The sequence below is a fragment of the Gymnoscopelus microlampas genome, assembly GCF_963454915.1.
Source record: "Gymnoscopelus microlampas genome assembly, chromosome: 10".
Classification (NCBI taxonomy): domain Eukaryota; kingdom Metazoa; phylum Chordata; class Actinopteri; order Myctophiformes; family Myctophidae; genus Gymnoscopelus; species Gymnoscopelus microlampas.
In genome coordinates, this window is record NC_139947.1 from 36212751 (window position 1) to 36237359 (window position 24609).

The 24609-nt window shown below is 40.5% G+C and overlaps 2 protein-coding genes across 2 annotated transcripts; both read right to left on the reverse strand.

The window, feature by feature from the left end:
- Positions 1 to 1022: 1022 nt before the first annotated feature.
- Positions 1023 to 14444, reverse strand: LOC311054206 (integrin beta-3-like; the record flags this gene model as incomplete). Its single annotated transcript, XM_084070084.1, has 16 exons — positions 1023 to 1115; positions 2505 to 2659; positions 3086 to 3199; positions 3776 to 3870; positions 3970 to 4189; positions 4453 to 4759; positions 5573 to 5707; positions 6651 to 6740; positions 6839 to 6934; positions 7023 to 7184; positions 7334 to 7496; positions 8199 to 8451; positions 9375 to 9576; positions 10536 to 10621; positions 13940 to 14123; positions 14211 to 14444. The coding sequence occupies 16 exons, from the start codon at positions 14442 to 14444 to the stop codon at positions 1023 to 1025; spliced, it is 2589 nt and encodes an 862-aa protein (XP_083926210.1).
- Positions 14445 to 17863: 3419 nt separating this feature from the next.
- Positions 17864 to 23786, reverse strand: arf3a (ADP-ribosylation factor 3a). The gene is made up of 5 exons (XM_084069389.1): positions 23727 to 23786; positions 21707 to 21899; positions 19777 to 19887; positions 19117 to 19241; positions 17864 to 18133 (listed from the first exon to the last, which is right to left on the reverse strand). The coding sequence occupies exons 2-5, from the start codon at positions 21852 to 21854 to the stop codon at positions 17972 to 17974; spliced, it is 546 nt and encodes a 181-aa protein (XP_083925515.1). The 5' UTR covers positions 21855 to 21899; positions 23727 to 23786; the 3' UTR covers positions 17864 to 17971.
- Positions 23787 to 24609: the final 823 nt, after the last annotated feature.

The following is a 24609-nucleotide window of genomic DNA, read 5'->3' on the forward strand; positions in this document are numbered from 1 at the left end:
AGAGAGAGAGAGAGAGAGAGAGAGACAGACAGACAGACTCAATCTCCTTAATCTCAAGGGAAATTCAGTTGTGGTCATGCCGACTACACAAGCATGTAGCCTACAGTACTTTGCATGTCACATGTTGTTTGTGGTTTACTTAGTATTAGCTGAAATGCTAATACTGCTGCAAAAATCATTTTCACACCAACAGCTACACAGAGCCTCCATGATAAGTTCCCTACAGAGCAGCACACAGACATTGACTTGATGATAAACATTTTCCTGTTGTCCAAGGTAATGTCCTTGTATCTACAAACAGTGAGACAATTTCATAAGCCATATTCTATAGCTTTTCAGTTCAGATACATATTCTCCTTTATATAGATACACTGTAGCTGATGATCGAGTAGCTGTAGATAAGTAGACCTTTATTGATCTTGATGGAAATTAACTTTGCATGTTAATGTTGTGATAAAAGCACCACATTTGGCAGATGTACATGGATATATTGGGAACAAAACTGGATATTGGGGCATCACAAAATTTGCACCCTGGTGGCCGTGGCGGACATTTTTCAAAATGGCCACCCTAGCAGTTTGTTTTTTCCCCAGATTGAATATAGCATGAAGGTCAAGGGTGTGAGTTTGAAAGTGTGTATGTAGGCTGCTTATCGCAAAAAGGAACAAAAGGATTCACAGATTTGTACAAGATTTTGTGGAAAGGTTGGTTCTGAGTGCCAAAAGAACAGCTGAGCAACTGTTCATGCCATAGAGCTTCACAGTGGCCGTCCACTTTTAGAACGGCATAATTTGTGATGGGATACAGGTTTGTTCCCAATTTAAGTAAAACACATATGCCAAATGGCTTTTACCACAAGATGATCAATTGTTTTGATATGTTGAGCTTGCTGCCTCATGGGCCACTCCCACTGCCATAACCCTGAACAGTAATAGTTTAAACTCTGCTGTTTTGGGGATCATAACCAACCTTTCCACAAAATCTTGTGCAAATCCCTGGATCTACTTGGAAGTGATGTGCCTTTAATTTTTAAGATATGCCACTCCCATGGCAACGTCCCCTTTCAAGCAATTCGCAATGAACGCCCACACACCTTCACACTCACACTTGACCTCCTAGGGCAACAAAAAAATTATGTTTTGGTGTAGACGTGTAATGTAATGTAATAATTGCACATGAGAAATGTTGAAACATATTGTTAGAAGACTATGAGATCCCATAGCCTGTTGACTGAGGAGACTGTTATATGCAATATCCAATAGATGCTTATTATTATTACTTATTATGTCTTGCCATTGTCTTATTGTTTTGAGACAAGATATCTTACGGATATAGCTAAACTTATATGATATAATATTCTAAATATGCAATTTTGCCCAACATGGCAACCCATGGCAACCGTGGTTACCTGGCTTAAAAATACTAAATTAAGCCCGTATTCCCCCTGTTTTCATTTGGTTTTAGACAATGCCCCAAAATATCGTATAATTATTTTTTTTTAATATATATATAAAAACGTCAGATGCAAATAATGCAACATCCTCACTGGTGGAGTGTGGTTGAGCACCTGAAGTGCCATTCCTAGGTCAGCATTAGTACGGTAGATCAGTTTTAGTCAGTTTTAGTCTATCTGCTCACTTGACAGGCAATTCAGGTTCTGCTGTGTATAAAGAGAATGACCATTGTGCAACGATCAGCATAATCTTTAATTACGTCAATGAATTGCAATCAAAACGTTTCATAGAAAACATTACACAATATCACATGTGCTCTGTCTATGTATAAAAACAAATACAGCAAAGGTGATTGAAAACTATAAATAATATAGCATGCCAAGTGCACATTTTCTACTTACTTGGCCAGTGAGTATTGCCTTTGATGAAATAGCATCCGTTAGACAAATACCAAAGTGATAGATTTCTTTTCAAGAAGCAACAATTTCCCCCAACCTCCACACCACAGCCCAGTCCAAGCAGTTTCAAGCTAACAGACAAATTCAAACACTGTAAACCACTCATTATGATGATGATGATGATGATGATGATGATTATTAATAATAATAGTCACATAACATCTGAACTATCAGATCCAGTTAATTTACTCCTGAATGTCATCTATTCAGGGCCATGATTGGCTACTGTAAAGTCAAATTAGGCCCTTCATGAGTCACAATTTTAACATTTTAACAAAAAACAATAGTTGCAGCATATTGTTGGCAATAATCATGAAATCTACAGTAGCTGATCACATGAGTGTAAAGGTTTCTTCCCACACGTTTCTGTTTAACTACTGTGCATCCGTCTCTTAGGCCCCTGAGTTTTTTTTCGGCTGTATTCGATCGAAAGTGAGTCCAAGAAGGAACAAAGGAAAAGGAAATCATTGTTACAATAATATATAACTTGAATTTTTACAATTTTGTTTTTCTCTAGCAGAGATAGTCTATGCAAGTAGCAAACTTCAAACAGCCTTTTTGTTACTCTATGCTGTGAATATTTTCATCTCACCTTGGCTCTCTCTTTCTCAAATTTGGCAAACTCTCTGTGGTCATAGATGGTGACCAGTAGTTTCCAGATGAGCAGCCCAGTCAGTCCCAGAAACAGAATGGTTCTAACCACTGCCAAGAACTCTACCAGGATATCAGGAGGTCCCTGAGGGCACTCTGACAAAACAAAGACAATGAGAGAGAGAGAGAGAGAGAGAGAGAGAGAGAGAGAGAGAGAGAGAGAGACAGGAGTACTGAGACAAACAGCGGTAGTCAAGTGCATTATATCATCTGAAGAAAATCAACAGAACAGTCCCACAAGTCCATTGACATGTATTCTATGTGTTCTAGTACTCATCAAGTAAAAATAATGACAAATTTTTTAGACAAGGTGAGGCAGAGCACACAGAGTCAACTCAACCAGCTGTTTGGTATGTTCTGTTGTAGGGAACCAACTAGCTATTAAAGCTAGCATCTACTGTACATAATTGCTCTAATTCAGTTTTGCATCTGCAACACGCCTGCTATATCTTACTACTACTACTACCACAAACACACACACACACACACACACACACACACACACACACACACGCACTTTACCTGGTTCCACAAACAGAAAGGATTTCCCGCTTTCATCTTCATAATAATGAAAACACCGCATGCTGTCATTTTCATCCTTATATTTGCAGATTTCAGCGTTCATAGCAGGAACATCTATAACAAATGAATAGTAAAGAAAGAAGGAAGGGAAGTTAGGCAGCTAAAGTGATTGCACGAGTTCCTTCTGAGGCACACAGAGTTGGACCACATATCCTTGTAACATGGTCCCACTAGGATCATAATCACCATTACTCACTGCTATGCTAGGTTTTGGATTGCAACACAATGTTTTAGGTTGTAATTGTGGGTGAATATAATATTGCTGTTAATTGCTGACTTTCATGTTATAATGATAGCAACAACACACTGCCCTCTCCCACCCGGAGAACAGGAACTCCTACAGTAGGTGTGAGAGATGTTTATAGATCACATCTCAGCGTCCCCTCCAGACTTGACACCAAGCTCAGGTACAGTACCTACGTAGGTCTCAACCCCAGCCTTTGCAGCTGGATCATGGACTTTCTGTCAGACTTTGGGCTCAAACACCTCTGCCCCCATGGCCTTCAACACAGGAACACAGGAACACACTCCCACACTCCTGTGTACATTGACGGTACCAGTGGAGACTCACTCATACAACAACAATGATGTTATGTAATAAATGTAGACTACAAGCAGATCATTTCTCACCCGATTTATTCACATGGCTTATTTCATCTCTGCAGATTCTGGTGCAAGAGTCGTTGAGCGGCCCTCTCTTGAAGTGCCCACACTCCACACAGTCCCTGCAAGCACAGCACAGCACCAAACCATTATCCTTATATCCACAGTATGTATTAAGTAATTCCAATGAATTAATCTTGAGCATAAACTAATAGAATTACTTCTTGGTGGAGCAGGCATTAAGACAGGTGGGGCAATTGTCACAGGTAGTTCCATAGGCTCCAGGATGGCACTCACAGATCCCACACACACACTGGCCCCGGCCGCTGCAGTATATGCCCATAATGGACTCACATTTGTCGGTATGCGTTGTGCAGCTACAGTCATCTCCTGTCCAACCAGAATCACAGTGACAGTACCCACAGACACATTTTCCATGGCCTGCACAGGATAGAAAGGAATGATAGTCATAATCACATACTGTAGGTGGGGTTAGGCAAACAACATTTGTTTATGTTTCGCGAGAAACATAAACAAGAACTGTCTTGTATCCAGATTGTATTTAAATATGATTTGGAAGGATTACATTTACACCTGATGCATATGCATCTCCAGTGTCTGCAGAGCACATTTTTGCATGGCACCTTTTTTGGTGATTGTCTCCATAGGTTGCAATTAAGGAACAGCATTATATATCTGCTCACCTGAACACAGTTCTCCTTTGAAGCGCAGGCAGTTCAAATCGTCATCACATAGACTGTAATCACTATCTGCAGATTCACAGCGTGGGCCCATTCGCCCCTGGTGACACTGACACACGCCACATTCATATGTTCCCTTGCCTTGGTTACAGAAGGGGCTATCAGCCTCAGCATGAGCCTCACAGTCACAACCGCAGGCGAATTCCACTGTGACCTCCAGGGCATCCTTGAAGCCCAGAGGTTTGATGGTAAATGTATGGCTCTTCACCTTAGGGCAGCCACGCAGCCTAACCTCCACACTGAATGCCACCTAAGAGAATAAAGTGTCAGTCATCTTTCTTTGAGTGTTTTGTGTGGCCACAATTTTAAAGAGGCATTATCACTGTGTTGATGTGTATTTCAGTTAACCTACCTTCTTGTGGTAACTTCCAAGTTAATTTGTGCATGTATTATCATAATTATCATTATTATTATTATCATTATTATTGTTATTATATTATTTTATCATGTCGTGTTTTTCTACTACCACTACTTTCATTGTATGCACACTCATTGTATGCACACAAAAAACTATTCTTATTTGAAATTAACTTGTTTTGGGGCAATTCAGTGTTTATGTTAATTCATAAAAAATAGCTGCAGTTAGTCTTATTATTTCTAGCATTGCTATGTCTCATTGTGGCCTATCCCCAGACAAAATACAATAAACTTCAGTTAAAGTTAAATATGTCCACATTAAACATTTTAGGATGTTCCAGACAGGCGAATTGAACGTTAACTCTACAACCAATACAACTGTAGCCTATACTGTATAGAGTCAAGGTTGAAAATTGTGATAGTATACTTATGTATATATATTATTTGACCTTTATTTATACAGGTGAGTCCCATTTAGATACAAGACCTCTTTTACGAAGGACTAAGGCGCTCTAGCTCTATTCACGGTAGCAGCGGTACATAAGTTACAATTACAAAACATATACAAAACATTTACATAAATAACAGAACGTTTGACATAAATTAAGAGTGCACCAGTGGCATAAAGCAGAAAGTAGTGGCACCATCAAGATAGTGTCCCTTTAAGACACAAGTGTTTGATAACAGCAACTAAAACGATACATACTGTGTCTCCAATCTTGAGGTCAGAGCAGGACTTGAGCCCTGGAGTGACCACTCCATTCAGGCAGGATGCGTTAAAGGTCAGGGCTATCTCGTCTGGGACATCTAGCAACTCCAGTTCCACCTTAGAGTGGATTTTCTGCTCAGACATCAGTCAGTGAAGTTATTATTAACAATTCACCAAAGTTTCACAACATTTTATAGAACAGAAAATATGTTATTTTGCAACATGTAAATCGGAAGGCATTTCACATGTCATTCATGGCTTTAAACGGGTGATTCATTCCAGCTGATTTACTATGTATCTACTGTAGTATCTAGTATCACTTAAAAAAAAACAGCATTTAGCCCAAATGTGATAAAACACTAAGCTATTTTGCCCAAGTTAATTTGTTTTTTGATCTACTGTAGTATCTAGTATCACTTATAAAAGAAACAGCATTTAGCCCAAATGTCATAAAACACTAAGCTATTTTATCCAAGTTAATTTGTTTTTTGAATAAAAGACAATAAAATTGTCCTGCTGTCATCAACAGAACAATTTACAGTTCAGTGAATTTATGAACATGGAAAACTATCCTGGACTACACCATCACAGTGGTATAGTGGTTGAGTAGATTCATTATTGTAAAATAACAACAATTATTTAACCAAATAGACGATGAATCAAATACAGTAGCCCTTAGATAATCGATTACGTGGAACACTGGGATAACATTATCAGTTTAGATGCATTATGGGTGAAATTCCCCTTAAAAATTCCCCCTTTCATAATGGGCGTGTCTGAACAGGCCATCTCACTTGCAATGCAAGTGACATCACTTGCATTTCTGCCCATGTATTTTGACAGACAGAATTGCTCAGTAGTACCCCTCTGCCCAAAAGGACGTTTTGGTATTGCAGCTGAAAGTGCTTTATAAGCCAGAGAGAAGTTAGTTGGAATGTATATATCTGAGGCTTGATTTAGGCTCAAACCTTTTGAAAAACGTTTGAGGGACACAAACGATATGATATTAAATATTATTATTATTTTTTAAATTCATGGTGTAGACCCTTTAAGAATACAAATAAATAGCCCTTACATCATAAGCTTCCTGAATCAGTTCAATCACATTCCCTGAATTTGAAGCGAGTGTCTCCACTGTTGATCCCAGAATGAGTTGGCTTAAGCCCTACACAGAAAGATTAATGACACGTGTCAGAAATAAAGAGATCATTTGTGATAAATCACATATTTCCATATTATAACTATGCAGTAAATCATCTTTACCTGGTAGTGGTTCACCACATTACTGGTCACAGCAAAGACTAAGTTGATGTTATTTTCAGACAATTTCTCATTCATGAGTGCCAAAGTGGGGTAGTCCTGAGAAAGAGAAGCAAATTGTTCTTTAAAAATATATTCAACCTCAAAATGAATAAATAAAAAGCATTATGAGGCAAACATTCCTGACCAGCACAGTAGACTTGTTATAGATGTTGTTGCTATCAAGGTGACATAGGCCATCGTTGGGTTGGACCAGCCCAGCTATGCGTCCATCCAGCGCAATGTGAGACCAATCATCTGTGGTGAACACCAGGAGGTGGGATGCGTCTGGACGCCAGCCAATATGGTCCTATTAAACGCATGACCGAGGCATGAGAGAAAAATGTAAGGAGAAGAAAGGAATATATTTGTGCATGCATAAATTACAGTACTGTATACACAAATCGATTTGTATGTGCATGCACTGTAACATGCCACTCTATGCATATATTTTCATACCTTGCACACCACTGCCTGCATGACTGCATCAAAGCCGCCCTCTGGATAGTCTCTGTTTGCGGACACCTGCGCCATGTTCACCTCCTCAGTGAAGCGTTCCACCTGCTCTGTCAGTGACAGCATGTGCTTGAACCCAAACATCGGCCTACATAGGCGATCAACGCTATATAAATCCAAAGAGAGAAAGGGGTACGCATGGTGGTTGGGGCTGGTGTATGATTCATGTACTGTATATCATAATGCATATTGACTTAAAGGTAGGGTAAGTGATATTTTTTGGTTAAAACAAAAAGTATTTTGTTAAAAGGTTAAAATACTATATTCTGATAGTGATCATTGCTATATAGTGTTTTTTCAGTAACAGATGTCTCCCTGTCTCTCCAGCTCTTTAATAAACAGAAAATACATTTTTTGGTAGGTGTCAAAATCTCAGCCAATCAGGAGAAAGTACCCATTTTAAGCTTAATTTGTATAGTGTTTCAGTTCCAATTTTGTATGCTCATTTCTTGGTGTCATCACTTCCAATTTCACTTGTTTAATCTGTATCCTGACTGAGTTCTCTGTCCTGGTTGGATAAAATTGGAAATGAAACTGAAACTGAACGAAAATGCATTTTCTGTTTAATAAAGAGGTGGAGAGACAAGGAGACTCCTAATACTCAACAAACACTCTATAGCAATGAGTACTATCAGAATATACAGCTATTTAACAATTATTTTAACCAACGCAAATCACTTACCCTACCTTTAAAGACCCACTCCCCGAAAAATCGTGTTTTTTTGTTTGGTTGCCCAAAATGTTATTAACTCTATATTCAAATCCTCCTACAAATTAACCTTATCTGTGATATATAATCTTCACCTACTTTAAGCAAGGGTTTGTGACTGCCTCTTCAGGGAAGATTTGCATGTACGGGGACATCTCTTTGTCTACAAAGGCTCCTAACCCCATGCGCAGGTTACTTGTTTTCTTGGCCATGGCTCCAGCCAACCCACTGCCCAAGGTGCGAAGGCTAACCAAGTCATCGTCCATGGATGCAGAAAGGTCCATCAGATAGTAGAGATCCATGGGGCGATCCTCAACCTGCTTCACTGACACAGTGAAACGCCTGGCATCATCTGAGAAAGAAGTGACAACACACAGGAAAGATGCCAATCGATTTAATGAGGTTGAATGTATGAATGACTGGATAATGGAATTATTTGGATAGGGGCAAATTATTTGTCACTGAAGAGACAACATTGTCAGTTGTGACTTCCTGGATGTAACGACGTTGATTTGTGTATGTGTGTGTGTGTGTGTGTGTGTGTGTGTGTGTGTGTGTGTGTGTGTGTGTGTGTGTGTGAAAAAGGCCAGTTGAAGGTAGTGGAGTACCACTGATTGGCAAGGCCAGCTGAACCCGATTTCTTAATTAGTGCATGACAATCAAGCCTGGCAGTCTGTTCAGGACCAGTCTGCTGTTTTTTTCCCTTACTGTGCAGACCTGCATGTGTGTGTGCGTCTCTTTGTTGTGAGTACATATTTGTTTCTGCAGTTGTCTTAAGTTGATTGTTAAGTTTGTTATTTAGGCAGGTATTATGTTAATGATTGTAGATCGGGTGTTAATTGTTTTATGTTATTTGTTTGCTGTTTTGACAGAACCACACCCACCTCTGTACAATTGAAGACTGCCTTTAAAGCTTCAGTAAAAAGTCAACTCAACACTGTGTGTGTGTGTGTGTGTGTGTGTGTGTGTGTGTGTGTGTGTGTGTGTGTGTGTGTGTGTGTGAGGGGCTTTCAAATGGCCGGCCTCTCCAAAAGGAGGGCCAAGCAGTTAGCAAGGTATACTACTCAGCTATTATAGGAAGCCGCTCAATTTGGCAGGAGGGGCCCCCATGATTTATGTCTGCGTTGTCTGAAGTATGTCAACTATATTGTAACAATGTTTCTGCCGTATAGGCACTTTGTAACTGGCTGTTGGCAGTGTTTATGTCCTTTGTACAAGGCATTCTTGTAAATATTTTGTGTGTGTGTGTGCCATGCAGTGTCTTTTATACGGTACCTGGTCTCAGCACAATGTGGACCTTCTGAGGCCTTATCTGAGTGACAGGAGCTGTCCCTGATGCTTTGTCACTCAGAGGGGTGTCCTTCTGGACTTCCAGGGAACTGTGGGGAAACTCCAGAACCTTCGCAGCACACCCCCTGTCCAGCAGGTTCTGTTTCAGGTCACAGTGGGACACATTGGAGCCCTCCTCTCCAAACTCCTGCCCCCATGAAACAACCAGGTCATGTTTGCACAGTAGTCTTTTCTTTTTAAAGATATTTTTTGGAAATAGCCGATCGCATTGCAATACATTGTGAGCTTGTAGATCTACTATTTCCAGTACCGGTATATCTTAAAACGTTTTTCACATTTATGGAATGTTTTATTTATTCATCTATCTATTGAAAATCTTTTTGTTAATAATGATAATCCTACATCCTACACAAGGCATACACCGTTTATCCGTTCGCCTCCTACTCCCGTCTCCCGACCATGGGACGATAATCGCTATTAGCGTTTATCGTGATAAAAAAACGCTCATCGCAGAGATTTTAATTTATCCTAAAATTGTACCCGTCATACACTAGGATGAATTAGCTTTTGTTTCAAATTCAGTACGACTTAAACCCTCAACTTGATCAAACGGACCTGTAAGATCGCATTTGGTACGCTCTTATTTCACTCTGCACAAATTGATTCACCAAAAATAGCAGATCTACAAGCTCACAACGACTTGTAGATCGGCTATATTTTGCAAACGTTCCCCCCAGAATAGTTTGAAGATCTACAATGAGACACACAATGGTCGCTTGGCCAGTAACTTAACCTGTAATAAATAGATTTTTCAAAGACTTCCTCAAATCAAAACGGCACGTGTCACGAACGCGGGATCCGATCGGCACCAAATTTGAATCGCACGTCGCACGGCCTCCGATGGTATTCCTCCAGGCGTATTCCTCGAGTCCCGGCGGCCGCGACTCGCGACCGGCGTCGGCGCAACCACACTTTGCTATTTCCCAGAATTGCGACGTGTCTAGTTGTATTCGTTATTGTGTGTGTGTGTGTGTGTGTGTGTGTGTGTGTGTGTGTGTGTGTGTGTGTGTGTGTGTGTGTGTGTGTGTGTGTGTGTGTGTGTGTGTGTGTGTGTGCGTGTGCGTGTGTTTGATAGGCTACTCTCACCTCCTGAGAGCACCAAGCACAGCTAGGGTTAATAGCCAAACACTGTTGACAAATGCTCACTCCTCTTGATGTACAGATGTTAGAGCCTGAGTTAAAAACACAAAACATCAGTTAAAATAATCTTTTAATAAAAATGTGGTCACAAAATATTCCAAAAAGCAGAATTTATTGCCAGGTTAGGTGTGACATATTATACGTAGCATGTGTCCCATAGACTAGAGCAGGGCTTTTCAACCGATTGTGAACCAGGGACCACGACCACCCTGACTAAGAATCAACCTGGGGACCACTGTTGTGTTGGGTGGCGATATGGGATGAGTTTTTTGGTAACACTTGATATGCACCCCATGTCAATAATGCATTATAAACGTACAATGCATAATAAACTTATTATGAACTTCACAAGTGTTTCATATTATCTGCCTCTTGACAGAGTCTGTGGACATGTCAATGAGGTGATCCTCTTTTGAAGTGTAAGCTTGAAGTATTGGCTTCCCCAAATTACCACTGATAATGATGATACTGTCTTTAATTCCCCTGTCCTCAAATACAACGTTACTAAGTTTTTCCAAAATAAAACTAATACAAAGAATCTCCACTTTCCTACATTACTGATCTTCACTTTCCTACATTACTGAATGCATGGTCAGGGACCACATGCGGTACCTTCACGGACCACCAGTTGAGAACTCCTGGACTAGAGCAAACAAATCCAGGGATTTTCAACCCCCAAAATGGTATAAATTAAAATTAGCTTTTTTAACAGTTCAGATATCAGTTCTCCTTTTGATCAATAGATAGATAGATAGACAGACAGACTTGCCAAGTATATACCTGGCATACATATACCTTTGTATATCACATATGCTTGTCCCCAAATTGATGATAAAATTAGCCCATGGATCCTGATATGAAAATATGTTTTGGCGTTGCCTAAATGTAATAATTGTACTTGAGAAATACATTGATGGTGGTGACATTGAAACATGTTATTAGAATAGTTACTTTTTCAATAAATTGAAATTATATGCAATTCTGAAATCATAATGTTCTTTGTATTTGTCTGATTAGAGTATTAGCAAATGAACAACAAACATTAAACATAAATAAATCACAAAGAATGAAATTCCACTTACCGAAAGCATTTGACGCAATTGATAACATCGACAATATAACTAGTCTGTCAAATAAAGTCCCCATGGCTGGAACACAACTATCCTGCTAGATGGTGTTGTGTCATACACAACATGATTTTTCAAATGAGCTGTTCTTTTGGATTAACAAAATGAACTATATCAAATGTCTCAGTCAGTTGCTAAATTTTGGTTCGCTGAAGAGAGCTCCTCTTTACCTAGAATGATATTTCTCAGACAGACAGACAGACCTCAATCTCCCTCATCTCAAGGGAACTTCAGTTGTGGTCCATGCCGACTATACAAAATTAAACTTTGCATGTCACTGTGTTAACCACATGTTGTTTGTGGTTTCCTTATTAGCTTAAATAGCTGTTGCAAAATCATTTTCACACCAACAGATATAGAGTTCCCATTATATGTTCCCTACAAGAGCAGCACACAGAACATGTTCATGTTGTCCAAGGGAATGTCCTTGTATCTAGACAGTGAGACAATTGCATAATAAGCCATATTCCATAGCTTTTCAGTTCAGATACATATTCTCCTTTAGATAGATACTGTAGCTGCAGAGTAGATAGGTGTAGATAGGTAAACCTTTATTGATCTTGAGGGAAATTCATGGCTTTGCATGCTTTCATTTTGTGATAAAAGCACCAAATTTTGCAGATGCGTTGATGGATATATTGGGAACAAAACTGGATTTTGGGGCATCACAAATTTGCACCCTGGTGGCAGTAGGCTACCGTTTTTTCCCCAGATTGAAATAAAGCATGTGACCGCCCAGTGCGCCACTTATAGAACAGCATAATTTGTGAATTTAAGTATAAAACATCTGCCAAATTTGGTTCTTTTACCACAAGATGATCAATTGTTTTGACATGTTGAGATGCTGCCTCATGGGCCACTCCCACTGCCATACCCCTGAACAGTAACTCTGCTGTTTTGGGGGTTATATACAACCTTTCTACAAAATCTTGTGCAAATCTCTGAATCTACTTGGAGGTTATGTGCCTTTAATTTTTAAGATATGCCACTCCCATGGCAACGTCCCCTTTTCAGGAAATTCACAATGAACACGCACACACCTTCACACTCTTCATGGATATTTCAGCCTACTAGGGCAAAAACTGATGTTTTGGTGTAGAAGCGTAATATAATGTAATAATTGTACATGAGAAATAGATTGATAATGGTGAAATTGAAACACATTGTTAGAAGACTATGAGATCCCATAGCCTGAGCACTGAGGAGACTGCAATATCCAATAGATGTTAAAATAATTGATAACTCATCATGTCTTGCCATTGTCTGATTGTTTTGAGACAAGATATTTTATGGATATAGTTAAACTTATATGATATAATATTCTAAACAAGAGATTTTTCCCAACATGGCAACCCATGGTTGCCTGGCTTAAAAATACAAAACGAAGCCCATATTCCCCCTGTTTTCATTTGGTTTTAGAAACTTAATAGAGTGGTAGAATTATTACTGTGTAAGTCACATTTGTATTTGTGTATTTGCAAGGTAATCCACTAGATGGAAGCATTGTACTCTGGTCAGCATGTGTGTGTGTGTGTGTGTGTGTGTGTGTGTGTGTGTGTGTGTGTGTGTGTGTGTGTGTGTGTGTGTGTGTGTGTGTGTGTGTGTGTGTGTGTGTGTGTGTGTGTGTGTGTGTGTGTGCGCACACACGTGTGTGCGTGGGTGTGTGCACACACACGTGTGTGCGTGGGTGTGTGTGTGTGTGTGTGTGTGTGTGTGTGTGCACGTGTCCTCACTGTGCGTGTGTGCACGTGTCCTCACTGTGCGTGCATACTCGTCCCTGCGTGTGTGCAGGAGAGAGAGATTGGGCAGGTTCTGTCAAGTATTTATTATTTTAGTTTAGAGTTTGATAATTATCATTGTAACCAGAATTTTTATGATGAAAATTACCATCAGTCCAACAATGAGTTATCAACACATGTAATTGGGGAATAATCTTTCACACACCTAAAGCGTACACAACATTCATCATCATTTGATTTTTATGATGGCAAAAACTGTAAACAGACAAATGTGTGTTTCTCCAGTTATTAAATTACCTCAAGGGCATACGTTACTTACACAGTAAAATCCTCCATATGAATTCATCTGTTTGTAGCTCACAGAGTGTACAAGGTCCATTTGGTGACATTTGTGCACTGTCTGAGTCAAATGATCACGGAGGAGTTTACCGTGCATAATCTCATGGTGTCACGTCTCCATCTAAAACTAATGACCACAGTTGACTCCCGGGTTCCTTTAGGAATGGCCTGATCCAGGGTTCAGCCTTGGTGTCAGTCAGCCCCGGTGGCCCAGGCAGGCAGGCTGTGTTGTCCAAGGCGAGGTGTGGGGGGCGAGCGCCGTGGCCTTTTGCGGTTGCCACTCCCTTCAGCAGATTGATGAATTGATTGTGGAGCCGCTGCCAGTGTGTCTGTGCCCCGGGCGAGGGGGAGGGGGGCGTCCCGGTTACGCCAGGGAATCCCAGCTATGGCACCCGCCCTGGGGCCGCTATTGTGACCGTCCTGCAGGGGGCCCCGGGGGCCGGCGGGCCCAGGGAGCCGGCTCTGACCCACATACTGCTGTCACACCCCTGGAGACACAGCGGCACTCTCCCCTCGCACGGATCTCTGATTGGCTGAGGCCGAAACTCGAGCCAACATGCCTCCCTGTGAAGCGCAAGCAATTCTGCGGGGTAACTATCTGGACCGTGCCCAACGTTCCCCTCGATGGGAAAACTGAAGCGAGTGTTCATTTAACCCTGGGAGAGTACAAATGTTACCAGGTCCTATCTGGTTATATTTTGTACTCTCTTACAAATGGATGCATTACCACTAGGAATTTTACTGTAGTCGTACAACCGCACCGGCCGCGTGGCGTTGTTTCACTTAAAAACCAGTGAGGTGTGACGTGGGTCGTCGTACAACAAAGTGTTATTAAGGGTTTAGTAATAGGCCAAAAGGAAAGGTCATATTCCTGTTGTATCACACAGCATGCTTATGGCAGGTTTTAAGTATGTTTCACCTGTCCCGGGCCTAACCTATCCATGTAAGGTCATTGCATTTTCAATAATAAGCTCACTATATGTGACATAAATCTGGAATAGCGTTTTGACTGGCACTCTAAAAACAATCATCAGTGTGTGATCTGAGTTCAGTTCATTTCAGAGGATGTCAATTATTCACATTTTCCAATAAAATCTATAGGGGCAGCGGATCAGAATTAAAATGAATCCAAAACATGTCTCTCACATGCAGGATATTGATTAATGTTACACGACTGTGATGAATCAGGGCAGTAATCTACCTTTTTCATTTCATGGAACCACAGTTTGATACGTATTAGGCCACACAGACCCCCATTTGATAGGATTTCTATCTCTGGGACTGTGGGACCTCAAGCTGCACTGTAAATCCTCTGTGTTCATTTAACTCTGAGAGTGTACTAATGGAGCCAAATGGACCCTAACCATTTGGCTCCATTTGTACACTTCTCAGAGTTACAGACCCGTTTTGTTCTTAGCTATCAATCATTTAGCTGGGGACCCCCTGGAACCCCATCAAGGACCCCTGGTAGTCCCTGGACCCCACATTGAGAACCAGTGGACTACAGCAGTGGTTCTCAATCTCAACCTTTTCAGACCACAACCACCCAAAATAATCGTATTTGATCTGGGGACCCCCCAAAAATAATCATATTTGACCCCCCCCCCCCCCCCCCCCCCCCCCGACAAGTGGAACCAGTGGACTACAGTGATCAGAAGGAAGGATGTCCGAGGCGATCGATATATTGATTGGTCTTTTTATTGATTAGTCAGTGCAGTGCCAGGAATAATTCATACAGTATTTACCTCTTTATAATAACCTACTAAATTAACCCATCCAGTTTAATTTAAGCCTTTTATTTTTTACACACAATCAATTGGAATGTCAGGTAGTCTTGTTATTCATGAATATAAGTTCTATTTTGCAACAACCATACTGTCAGTACTTTGTTGTTATATATCATAAGTGTATATTTACATACACATCAAATCAAAGAGACATAGACCGCCGGCAATATAAGGCCACAAAAACAATTTTCACATCAAAACCTAACTGAACTTATTAAAGGGCACATCACACGCACAAGCTGTTGCCAACTATACATATTTGTCAAACAGACTGACCCCAATATCTACAGGTTTATCAATAACAATTTCTGTTAACAGTACATAAACATACAGTTGCGTTCACATAGAAAAGCATGCTCTTGCATATTAGAAGGTTGTTGTTAGGTAAACTTTACACTAAGTCCATAACATTTATCAGCATTGTCCCATCCAGCAGCGGCAATGTAAACTAAGAAATAGTCTGAGGATACAGGCTATTATAATTGACTTTTATTAGAGATCTGTTACAGTATTCACATGCCTTATGATGCAATATTACTATCATCCTTTCTCCCTAGTTTAGTTTTTTATTAATGGTTATTTGTGAAACTCTCAACATGACACCAACAGAACCAATTAGATTAAATTAATTAAAGCCATGAATTCAATTGGCGCTTGCCTTATGGTGCAAAATAAATAAATAACAATTCAAAATACAAGACACACATACAGTGCATATACTGTAGTACAGCAATAATATTCCTAAAATGTTAATTATGCAATCTGGCAAACGTAGGGCAGAGATACGGTTAACACAAGAAACTTGCAATGTCAAGCCAATTAAAGATGAGCTACTTAAGATGACTAGCAATGTGCATTAAGCCTAATTTTTACTCATTGTGGAAAATATCTGATCTTCAGAGTATAAATTAGGCTTTAGTCAATTGCAGTGCAGCCTTCAGCACAAGCCAGCTAGATAAGCCTTAGAAATACATACACAGTCAAATCATCAGTGTCAAAGCTGAAATCCATAACCTTTTTAGCGAATAAAACATTATTCTACCCAATATGTATGGTAGAGTATGTTAATACAATATAACTAACACAACTGCAGTGGTTGGAGGTGGTGGTCTCTTCCATTGAGACATTTAGAACCTGTGGTCAGGTAGGACCACAACTATAAGAGGTATTGCATGAATCTCAAAGCGTAATATCTCCCCCTTGCACAAACACAGGCTCTCTGTGTCTTGGCTCAGCAGTAGAGATTTCGGTGTTCGCACAGGAGACCCGGGTTCGTATAGCGGGCAGTACATAAATGTTAATAAAACGGATTGTAGCTTTAAATGAACACTGAGGAGTTTTACTGCGTATAAGCTCTCTAATATCGAAAATCACATGCTCCACTGCAGTCCCTCGGTACTGGTACTTTATGCCTGTTCTATCACCTACACGTTACTTAACTACTGTATCACACATCACTGACAGCATAACACGTTTGAACCCCTAATTTATCCAGGCAAGCTGTCTGACCAAGAACACATTTTACATGTTATTTACAGCAACGGCCTGTGGGAGTAGTTCCAAGCTGAGCCAATATTGGGATGTCATTCTCCATGCAGACTGGGGAGTACGGGTACTGTATACGGAGGTAGTGGAGTTTCACTTCTCACTAACTGCATTGGTAAGGAATGCATATTGCATCAGTGGGGGATAAATTATATTATGGTTTAAAAATCATTATTCTTAAAGAAAAGGAAATAAATAAATGTGAATATATAAATAAGCAAAATATAGTCAAAGTTACTGAATACAATCCAGAAGGTCAGTGTTTTCTTGACTTTCGTAAAATAATCCTCGTAATAAATAAAATAAAACAAAATGATCTTTTTGATAATAACGTGGAAGCCTCAGTGTGGACTGAAAATGAATAGCATCTATTGATCAGTAGTATACTATTTTATTCTTTACACAATGTGACGATGTGTTGTACGGAAATCAAAACATTCTTCTAAAAGTGTCTGAGAGAAAATTCAGTTACACAAAATTGCACTGCCACCCTGTCTACATTTGCCACTTCTCAGTAAATCAAAAGGTCATAGAGAGTGGAAATAGTGTTATGCCCTTAACATTATGTAAATTCTTATGCATTTACTCCAGTATGTGATTCATTTAGGCCAATCTTTTGATAATTGGTTTCTAAATAATAAAAAGTCACTGTAGTTTCAAACAAATCGATTTCATTTAAATAAGGTAAGAAAACAGGAGTTGAGAGGGAGAGAGGTCATTGAAACCCCCCCCCCCCTTCGGAAACCTCCCATGCTACCTGCCCATGTCAACACAATGGATTAACTATTACCACTACCTGGAGCTGTTACCCAAGGTTCTTCGCATCTCTCTTCTGATTGGACCCTTCACTTTTTGTTCTTCAGCTGATTGGCTAGCCAATCAAGACCCTCGTAGAGACCATCTCCACTGGTGGCACAGGTGGCCTGAATATACCAGTTGCGGTGACGCAGCGAGTGCAGGCCCAGCTTGTCCGTGAGCTCTGCCGCATTCATGGCATTGGGCAGGTCCTACACAAGATGATATTGACACAGTCAGTGGTTAAGGAAAGGGTTGCAGTTCGTATACACAGTATATCCTATAATAAAAGTGGCTAATTGGAGGACCGACCGGCTGGCGGGCGGGCGGATCACGTCATCACGCTCATGTCACTTTGACTCAGCCATAACCATATAAGGAGTTCCCGATGCAGCTACGCCCCAAATATGGAGTGTGCTAACCTAAATGTGTCGTCATGGCATCTAATCACATGGCAGCAACTCAATGCATTTAGGCATGCACGCATGCTCAAGGTGATCTGCTGCACTTCAAACCGAGCATCAGAATGGGGAAGAAAAAAGGTGACTTGACTTTTTTTAACATGGCCTGAACTGTTGATACAAGGCAGGATGGATCCATTATTTCATGTTGTAGATGCCAAATTCGGACAATACCTTCCGAATGTCGCAGCAGAAATCGAGACTCATCAACGTTTTGGTAAGCCTGCGTGAATCGCCTGCCTTTCCTGTTCACTTCTTAGCTGATAGGAGTGGCACCAGGTGTGGTGTTCTGCTTCTGCCTAATGTTTGGACATGTTGTGCTCCTCTGCGTACCTCGGTTGTAACGAGTGGTTATTTGAGTTACTGGTGCCTTTCCGTCAGCTCAACCCATTATCCTCTGATCTCTGGCATCAACCAGGCATTTTCACCCACAGAACTGCTGCTTACTGGATATTTAACATTTTTCGCACCATTATCTGTAAACCCTGTAGATGTAGACCCTGTGTTTGGGTAGGAAGACTACTCATTGAAAAGTGGTACTGCCTGAAGTTCAAAGTGCAATATATCACCTGCCCAAGCAGGCGTTCTTAGCTCTTAGCTTACAGGTAGACATTTCGTCTCCTTGTGCGGGGAAACCTGGGTTCTAATCCCGGGGAAGGATATAAATTTCACGGATTGCAGCTTCAACACTGAGGATTTTATTGCGTAAGAGAGGAGAATGTGAAGGAGCCTACTTGTTTGTTGGCAAAGACGAGGAGAACGGCGTCTCGCAACTCATCCTCAGCCAGCATCCTCATGAGTTCTTCTCGAGCTTCGTTCACCCGCTCGCGGTCATTACTGTCCACCACGAAGATCAGACCTGAGGGAGGGGACACACATGGTCTCAATGAATCTCGTGGCTGTGCCCGTCCAAGGAGCTAACCGATACAAACATCAAGTTCTACTGTGTCAGAATGAAAGTGACAGTAATTAGATACATCCCACATTTTAACAATATGCTGACTTCATATCGTTATAAATAACATATTGCTAAGCTGCATTTATTCATTGTCAAGTCTTTCACCATGACTGAGAAGGAATAATTTGAAACAGTCTGACACTGTACGCTTGCGTACTCTTCTCGACTATTAAGCCTGATTTAAACGTAGGCGTACGATGGTGTCACGCGCAAAAAAAATCCCGATCTACAAGCTCAGGGCACGTCATGATGTATCACGTTGTGATACATCATGACGGGACACAAATGCGTAACAAAGCATAAATCAGGCTTTAGTAATGCTTGCCCTTGGGCGCTAGGGCTGATTCTATGTTACAGATGAATGAATCGCATAGTAGCCTTGTTAACCCCAGCCAGGCTACGGCTATATCAGCAAAGAGGTCAGTTCTTGCCTCACCTTGGGTGTTCTGAAAATAGTGTCTCCAAAGAGGGCGGATCTTGTCCTGACCACCCACATCCCACACTGTGAAGCTGATGTTCTTGTACTCCACCGTCTCGACGTTGAAACCTGGAAATGCAAATGGACATTGCACACAAAACACGCAGGTTACATGTGGTATGTTTCCACATTTCTATGAGTTGTAAATTATATAATCGCAGTGGTGGAAAAAGTACTCACATGTTTTACTTAAGTAAAAGTATCAATACTGCAATGTAGAAATACTCTGTTACAAGTAAAAGTACGGAATTGAAAAGTATTGGTATCAAAATGTACGTAAAGTACCAAAAGTACCAAAAGTACTCATTATGCAGAATGTCCCATTTCACAAGTTTTCAAATGCATAAAATGTAAGAAAATCATTTGAAAATAGCCGATCTTCAAGCTCACAATGCGTTGCAGATGCGACGCATTGTGAGCTTGAGTGTAACCCAGGTTTCAAAAAGGTTTTCAAAAGGTTTGTGTCACTGCTGTCTGTGTGTCACTGACAGAGACACACACACACACACACACACACACACACACACACACACACACACACACACACACACACACACACACACACACACACACACACACACACACACACACACACACACACACACACACACACACACAGTCACACACACACTCAGTCTCAATCAATCAGTCAGTCACACCAGTGCTTGCAATTGCCAATCATTGCAATCACAGCCACACCCCAGAGTCAGTCTGCAATAGCAGAGTGAGGTGCACATCCCTCTGAGGCTGCTGCAGGTCTGTACTCACACTTTTCCAAACAATACTCATATTTCCAACTTGTTACATTTGATCAAATTACTAAAAACACTTATTGTGGCTTTTAGACTTCCACCCAAAGTTGCTGGCACAACCTGCTGGCTGTGACTACATGAATTGAATCTGATTGAATTGGTGAGTGAAATGTTTGTTTCCCATTTGAACCAAGTTGGTTCAAATGTTTGTTGTGTTTTATTTGAAATGTTTGTTCTAATTTGATTGTTTTTGGTTGGAATGTAATTATTTTTGAAGTTATGAAATGCTTGTAGATAAGCTGTTTTTTAGTTGATCGATGATCTTGTAGATCTGCTGTTTTTGTTTATTTGAAATTAATTTGGCCTTTTCTATTAATCCAGGCCAGGTTTATTTTTCTTGATGAAAAAGGATGGCGAGCCAACTAATCGAACCCAACCATAACTGAAGTTGTCCTACCTGCAGTAGGCCAAAGAGCAGCATTATCCCCTCAAGTAACATTTCCCACTACACTGCCCTCACACTGCCACTTCCCTCTGACTATACCTGACAATACCTCGACCATTGACAAATACCTACCTGCGTCAAGACTCTGTTGGACTTACCTTGCTGAAAGTTATGAACTGTTGTATGTTTTGTTTTATTTTCCTCTTTGATCAAATACAGTTTATTTTTTGCTTCAATCATGTCTCTTGTCTATTTAATTTAATGTTGCCATCAATATAATTTATCCCTCCACTTTTCACCTACCTCTGTCTGCAGTAAACTGGTCCTATAACATTTATGCTTTGCCCACACTAAGCATATGCTACATGAGCATCTGCTATTTTCAAATGGCCTACAAAGTAACAAGTAACTATAAAGTTTTCAAATAATTGTAGTGGAGTAAAAGTAAAATATTTTCTTCAGAGATGTAGTGGAGTAGAGGTAAAAGTATTGGAAATATTCCACTAAAGTAAAAAATACCTCAAAATTGTACTTAGTTACTTCCACCCACCCTTCCACCACTGTATAATCATAATAATGTTTTGTACAGCTTTCTGTCAGTTGATAACCTTGCTTCGAAACACAAGCCGCAGAATCAATGAGTGGCGGCTTAGATTGCTGTCAGGTCTTTCTAGATTCTTTCCACACGCACCGATTGTAGGGATGGTGGTGACGATCTCGCCCAGCTTCAGTTTGTAGAGGATGGTGGTCTTCCCCGCGGCGTCCAAGCCCACCATCAGAATCCTCATCTCCTTCTTCCCTATTAGGCTCTTCAACAGGTTGCCAAAGATGTTTCCCATGATGGCTGGGGCCTTGATCCGCAACGGAACCGCGCTGCAACAGAGCTGTCACAAGAACAAGTACACAGACAGGATGGTTTTCATACCGAGCCGCCAAAACAAACCGTGTGCTGCGTTTTCACAGTAAAACCCACGAAAACATGCAGTGAGACGTGTATAGTTCTTCAAAAGAGACTCCCTAACATTTAACCCATTAAGACCTGGAACGCATCTGTGTCACTTTATATTTCTTTGGCTATTCAAAAATAACAGATATACAAGCTCATAGCGCGGCACCGAGTGCTGCGCTATGAGCTTGTAGATCTGCTATTTTTGAAAAATCGTATTTTTTTTTTCTCAAAAAACTGCCTTAATGGGTTAACACCTCGTTACACACAGCTCCAAGCCACCTCAGCGTAACAGCAATAAAGCACACTTCGCACCTCGCCATGCAGCTGACCTGACTGAGAGACTGTTGCATTACACATTGACAGCCCACTGGGGGAAACGTGGCTGCCATATTGGATCTCTTAGTACGTGGCTTGGCTTTTATGTGATGTTTAGAGCAGTGGTTTTCAAACTTGTTCTTGTCCAGGACCCCCAAATTAAGATGTATTATGGCCACAGACCCCCATCTGAAAGTCTGTTGTGCCAGCTGAGCTAGTGACTCCCATAATAGATTTGTGTTGTTAAAATGTTTAGCAAATATTCTCAATGTTTCAAATTTCTTCAAGATTTATTTGGAAAACAACAAATCTACTAGCTTGTAGATCTGCTATTTTCAAATAGCCACTGTACTGTATATAGGGTGAAGTGGTTAAACTGATTTTGATGCTGTATTCATTCATTTTTATACCTAAGCTATTTGAAAATAGCCGATATAAAAGCTCACAATCGCGACATGTTGTGAGCTTGTAGATCTACTATTTTCAAACATTTTAGTTTTTACCTTAACTTTTTGTACTTTAAGTACATTTTGATACCAATACTTTTGTACTTTTACTCAAGTACTTTTATTTGTTAGTACAGTACTTCTACTTTTGTTTGAAGCCTATCTTGCTACAATCTTAAAAAGTCAGTGTGACTATCCACACATGTAGGGCTATGTAGTTTGACAGCCAGGTATTGAGGTGGCATCATAGCATATATTGTCCTCATATAAATATGATCATGAAGCCTCAGTAAGAGGCTTGGAAACGCCACTGTTCTGTTACTTTTTGGGAACCTGCCTTTAACTGGTGGCTTCATATAGTAGGCTATTAGCTAATTATAAATACCAACCGGTGCCAACCGGTGTGAGGGGGGGGGGGGGCAGGTCTCCTTGGCAATGGCATACAGACTCACATCTTCTAGGAACCCTTAATACTTATAGTTAATGGAATATCTCAGCACACGTTACGCGCTCGTTGTAGAAAACGCATGCATTTATAGGCTACAGCAGCATTCCGGCCAGATGCATACAGATGCATGCTGTACAGATGCTATAGCTACAGTGTAGCCAATACAGCTGCAGTGGCCACACACAGTCATGTAACCAACGTTACATCTGCCATAAGGCAAGGCAAGAGGAGATATTGATACTACTATGAAATATTATAGCATAATAACACATTTTAATACGCAGAAACAGGAATCACAAAACGGCATAAATTAATTGTACATGCATATCTTATGCTGATTTTCTCGTCTGCAACGCGAGCCGGATAAATTAAACGTAACGGTTACAGTAATCCTCAGTCACGACAGGAAAAACCGGAGGTCTTATGTCGTCGATTGACAACGATAATCACAGTCTCGTCCGTATGCAAAAGTACCACGATACGCCACGATGTTCTTTAATACACGCGCACATTTTTCGTAATTTTTTACAATTTGGATGTCATTCAAACTCACCCGTCAAACGGTTACTATCAGCTGGATTCAGGCAAAGGCTGCTGGTGGGATGATAGTCTCGCGATGAGCTGTTGGATTGCTTGGCAACTGCTCATTCTCGCGGTAGTTGGGAATACCTCTCACTTTGGCTACCCTTGATTAAAAGTCAACAGTGCAAGAGACTGAGCTTAGGTAGTTACATTTGGATTCTATCTATTCAAAGTATTGTCATCATCAATACTAAGCACTGGTGACATAACTGCTTTTGTAAAGTGTTATATAATAAATAATACAGGATTAAATTTGCCTTCCTGTGTTGCAATCCGACAAACACTCTTCTGACAAACAGGTAGGCCAGGGCTGGCTATGGCCTGTTATTGTGATATTATTGAACTTTTTATTCTCAGTTTCTAGTAATAACAAAATATATAGGAGATGTAATCAAGTGTCTGGAGGCAAGCATATCTGAATAATTAATTAGGAATCATCCTAATGAATAAGTAACTCTGTGACTGTAACAGGATGCCAAGTGATACTTCCTGACAGCAGCCCTTTGTGTGTAAAGGATGAGGATGTAACCAAACTCAATCAATCCAATAAAAAGCTACCATAGTCCATCATTTGATTTAGCTGAAATATGAAACTCAAAATGGTACTGCAAAAGTTTTTTTCTCACATCCCCACACAATTGAAGTGGCACTAGGCTATGTAACATTCTTTTAATGAATAAAATGTAATTTTGTCCAATCTGTATGGTAGAGTATGTTAATACAATATAACTTAGACATTTAGATAGTGTCAAAGGTCATGTCTCACCTAGGCACAGGATCTAACATAAATGTATCCCCTGAGCAAGCAGGCTCTACTAGTTCATTGGTAAAAAAGAAATTCAGCACTTGCGCAG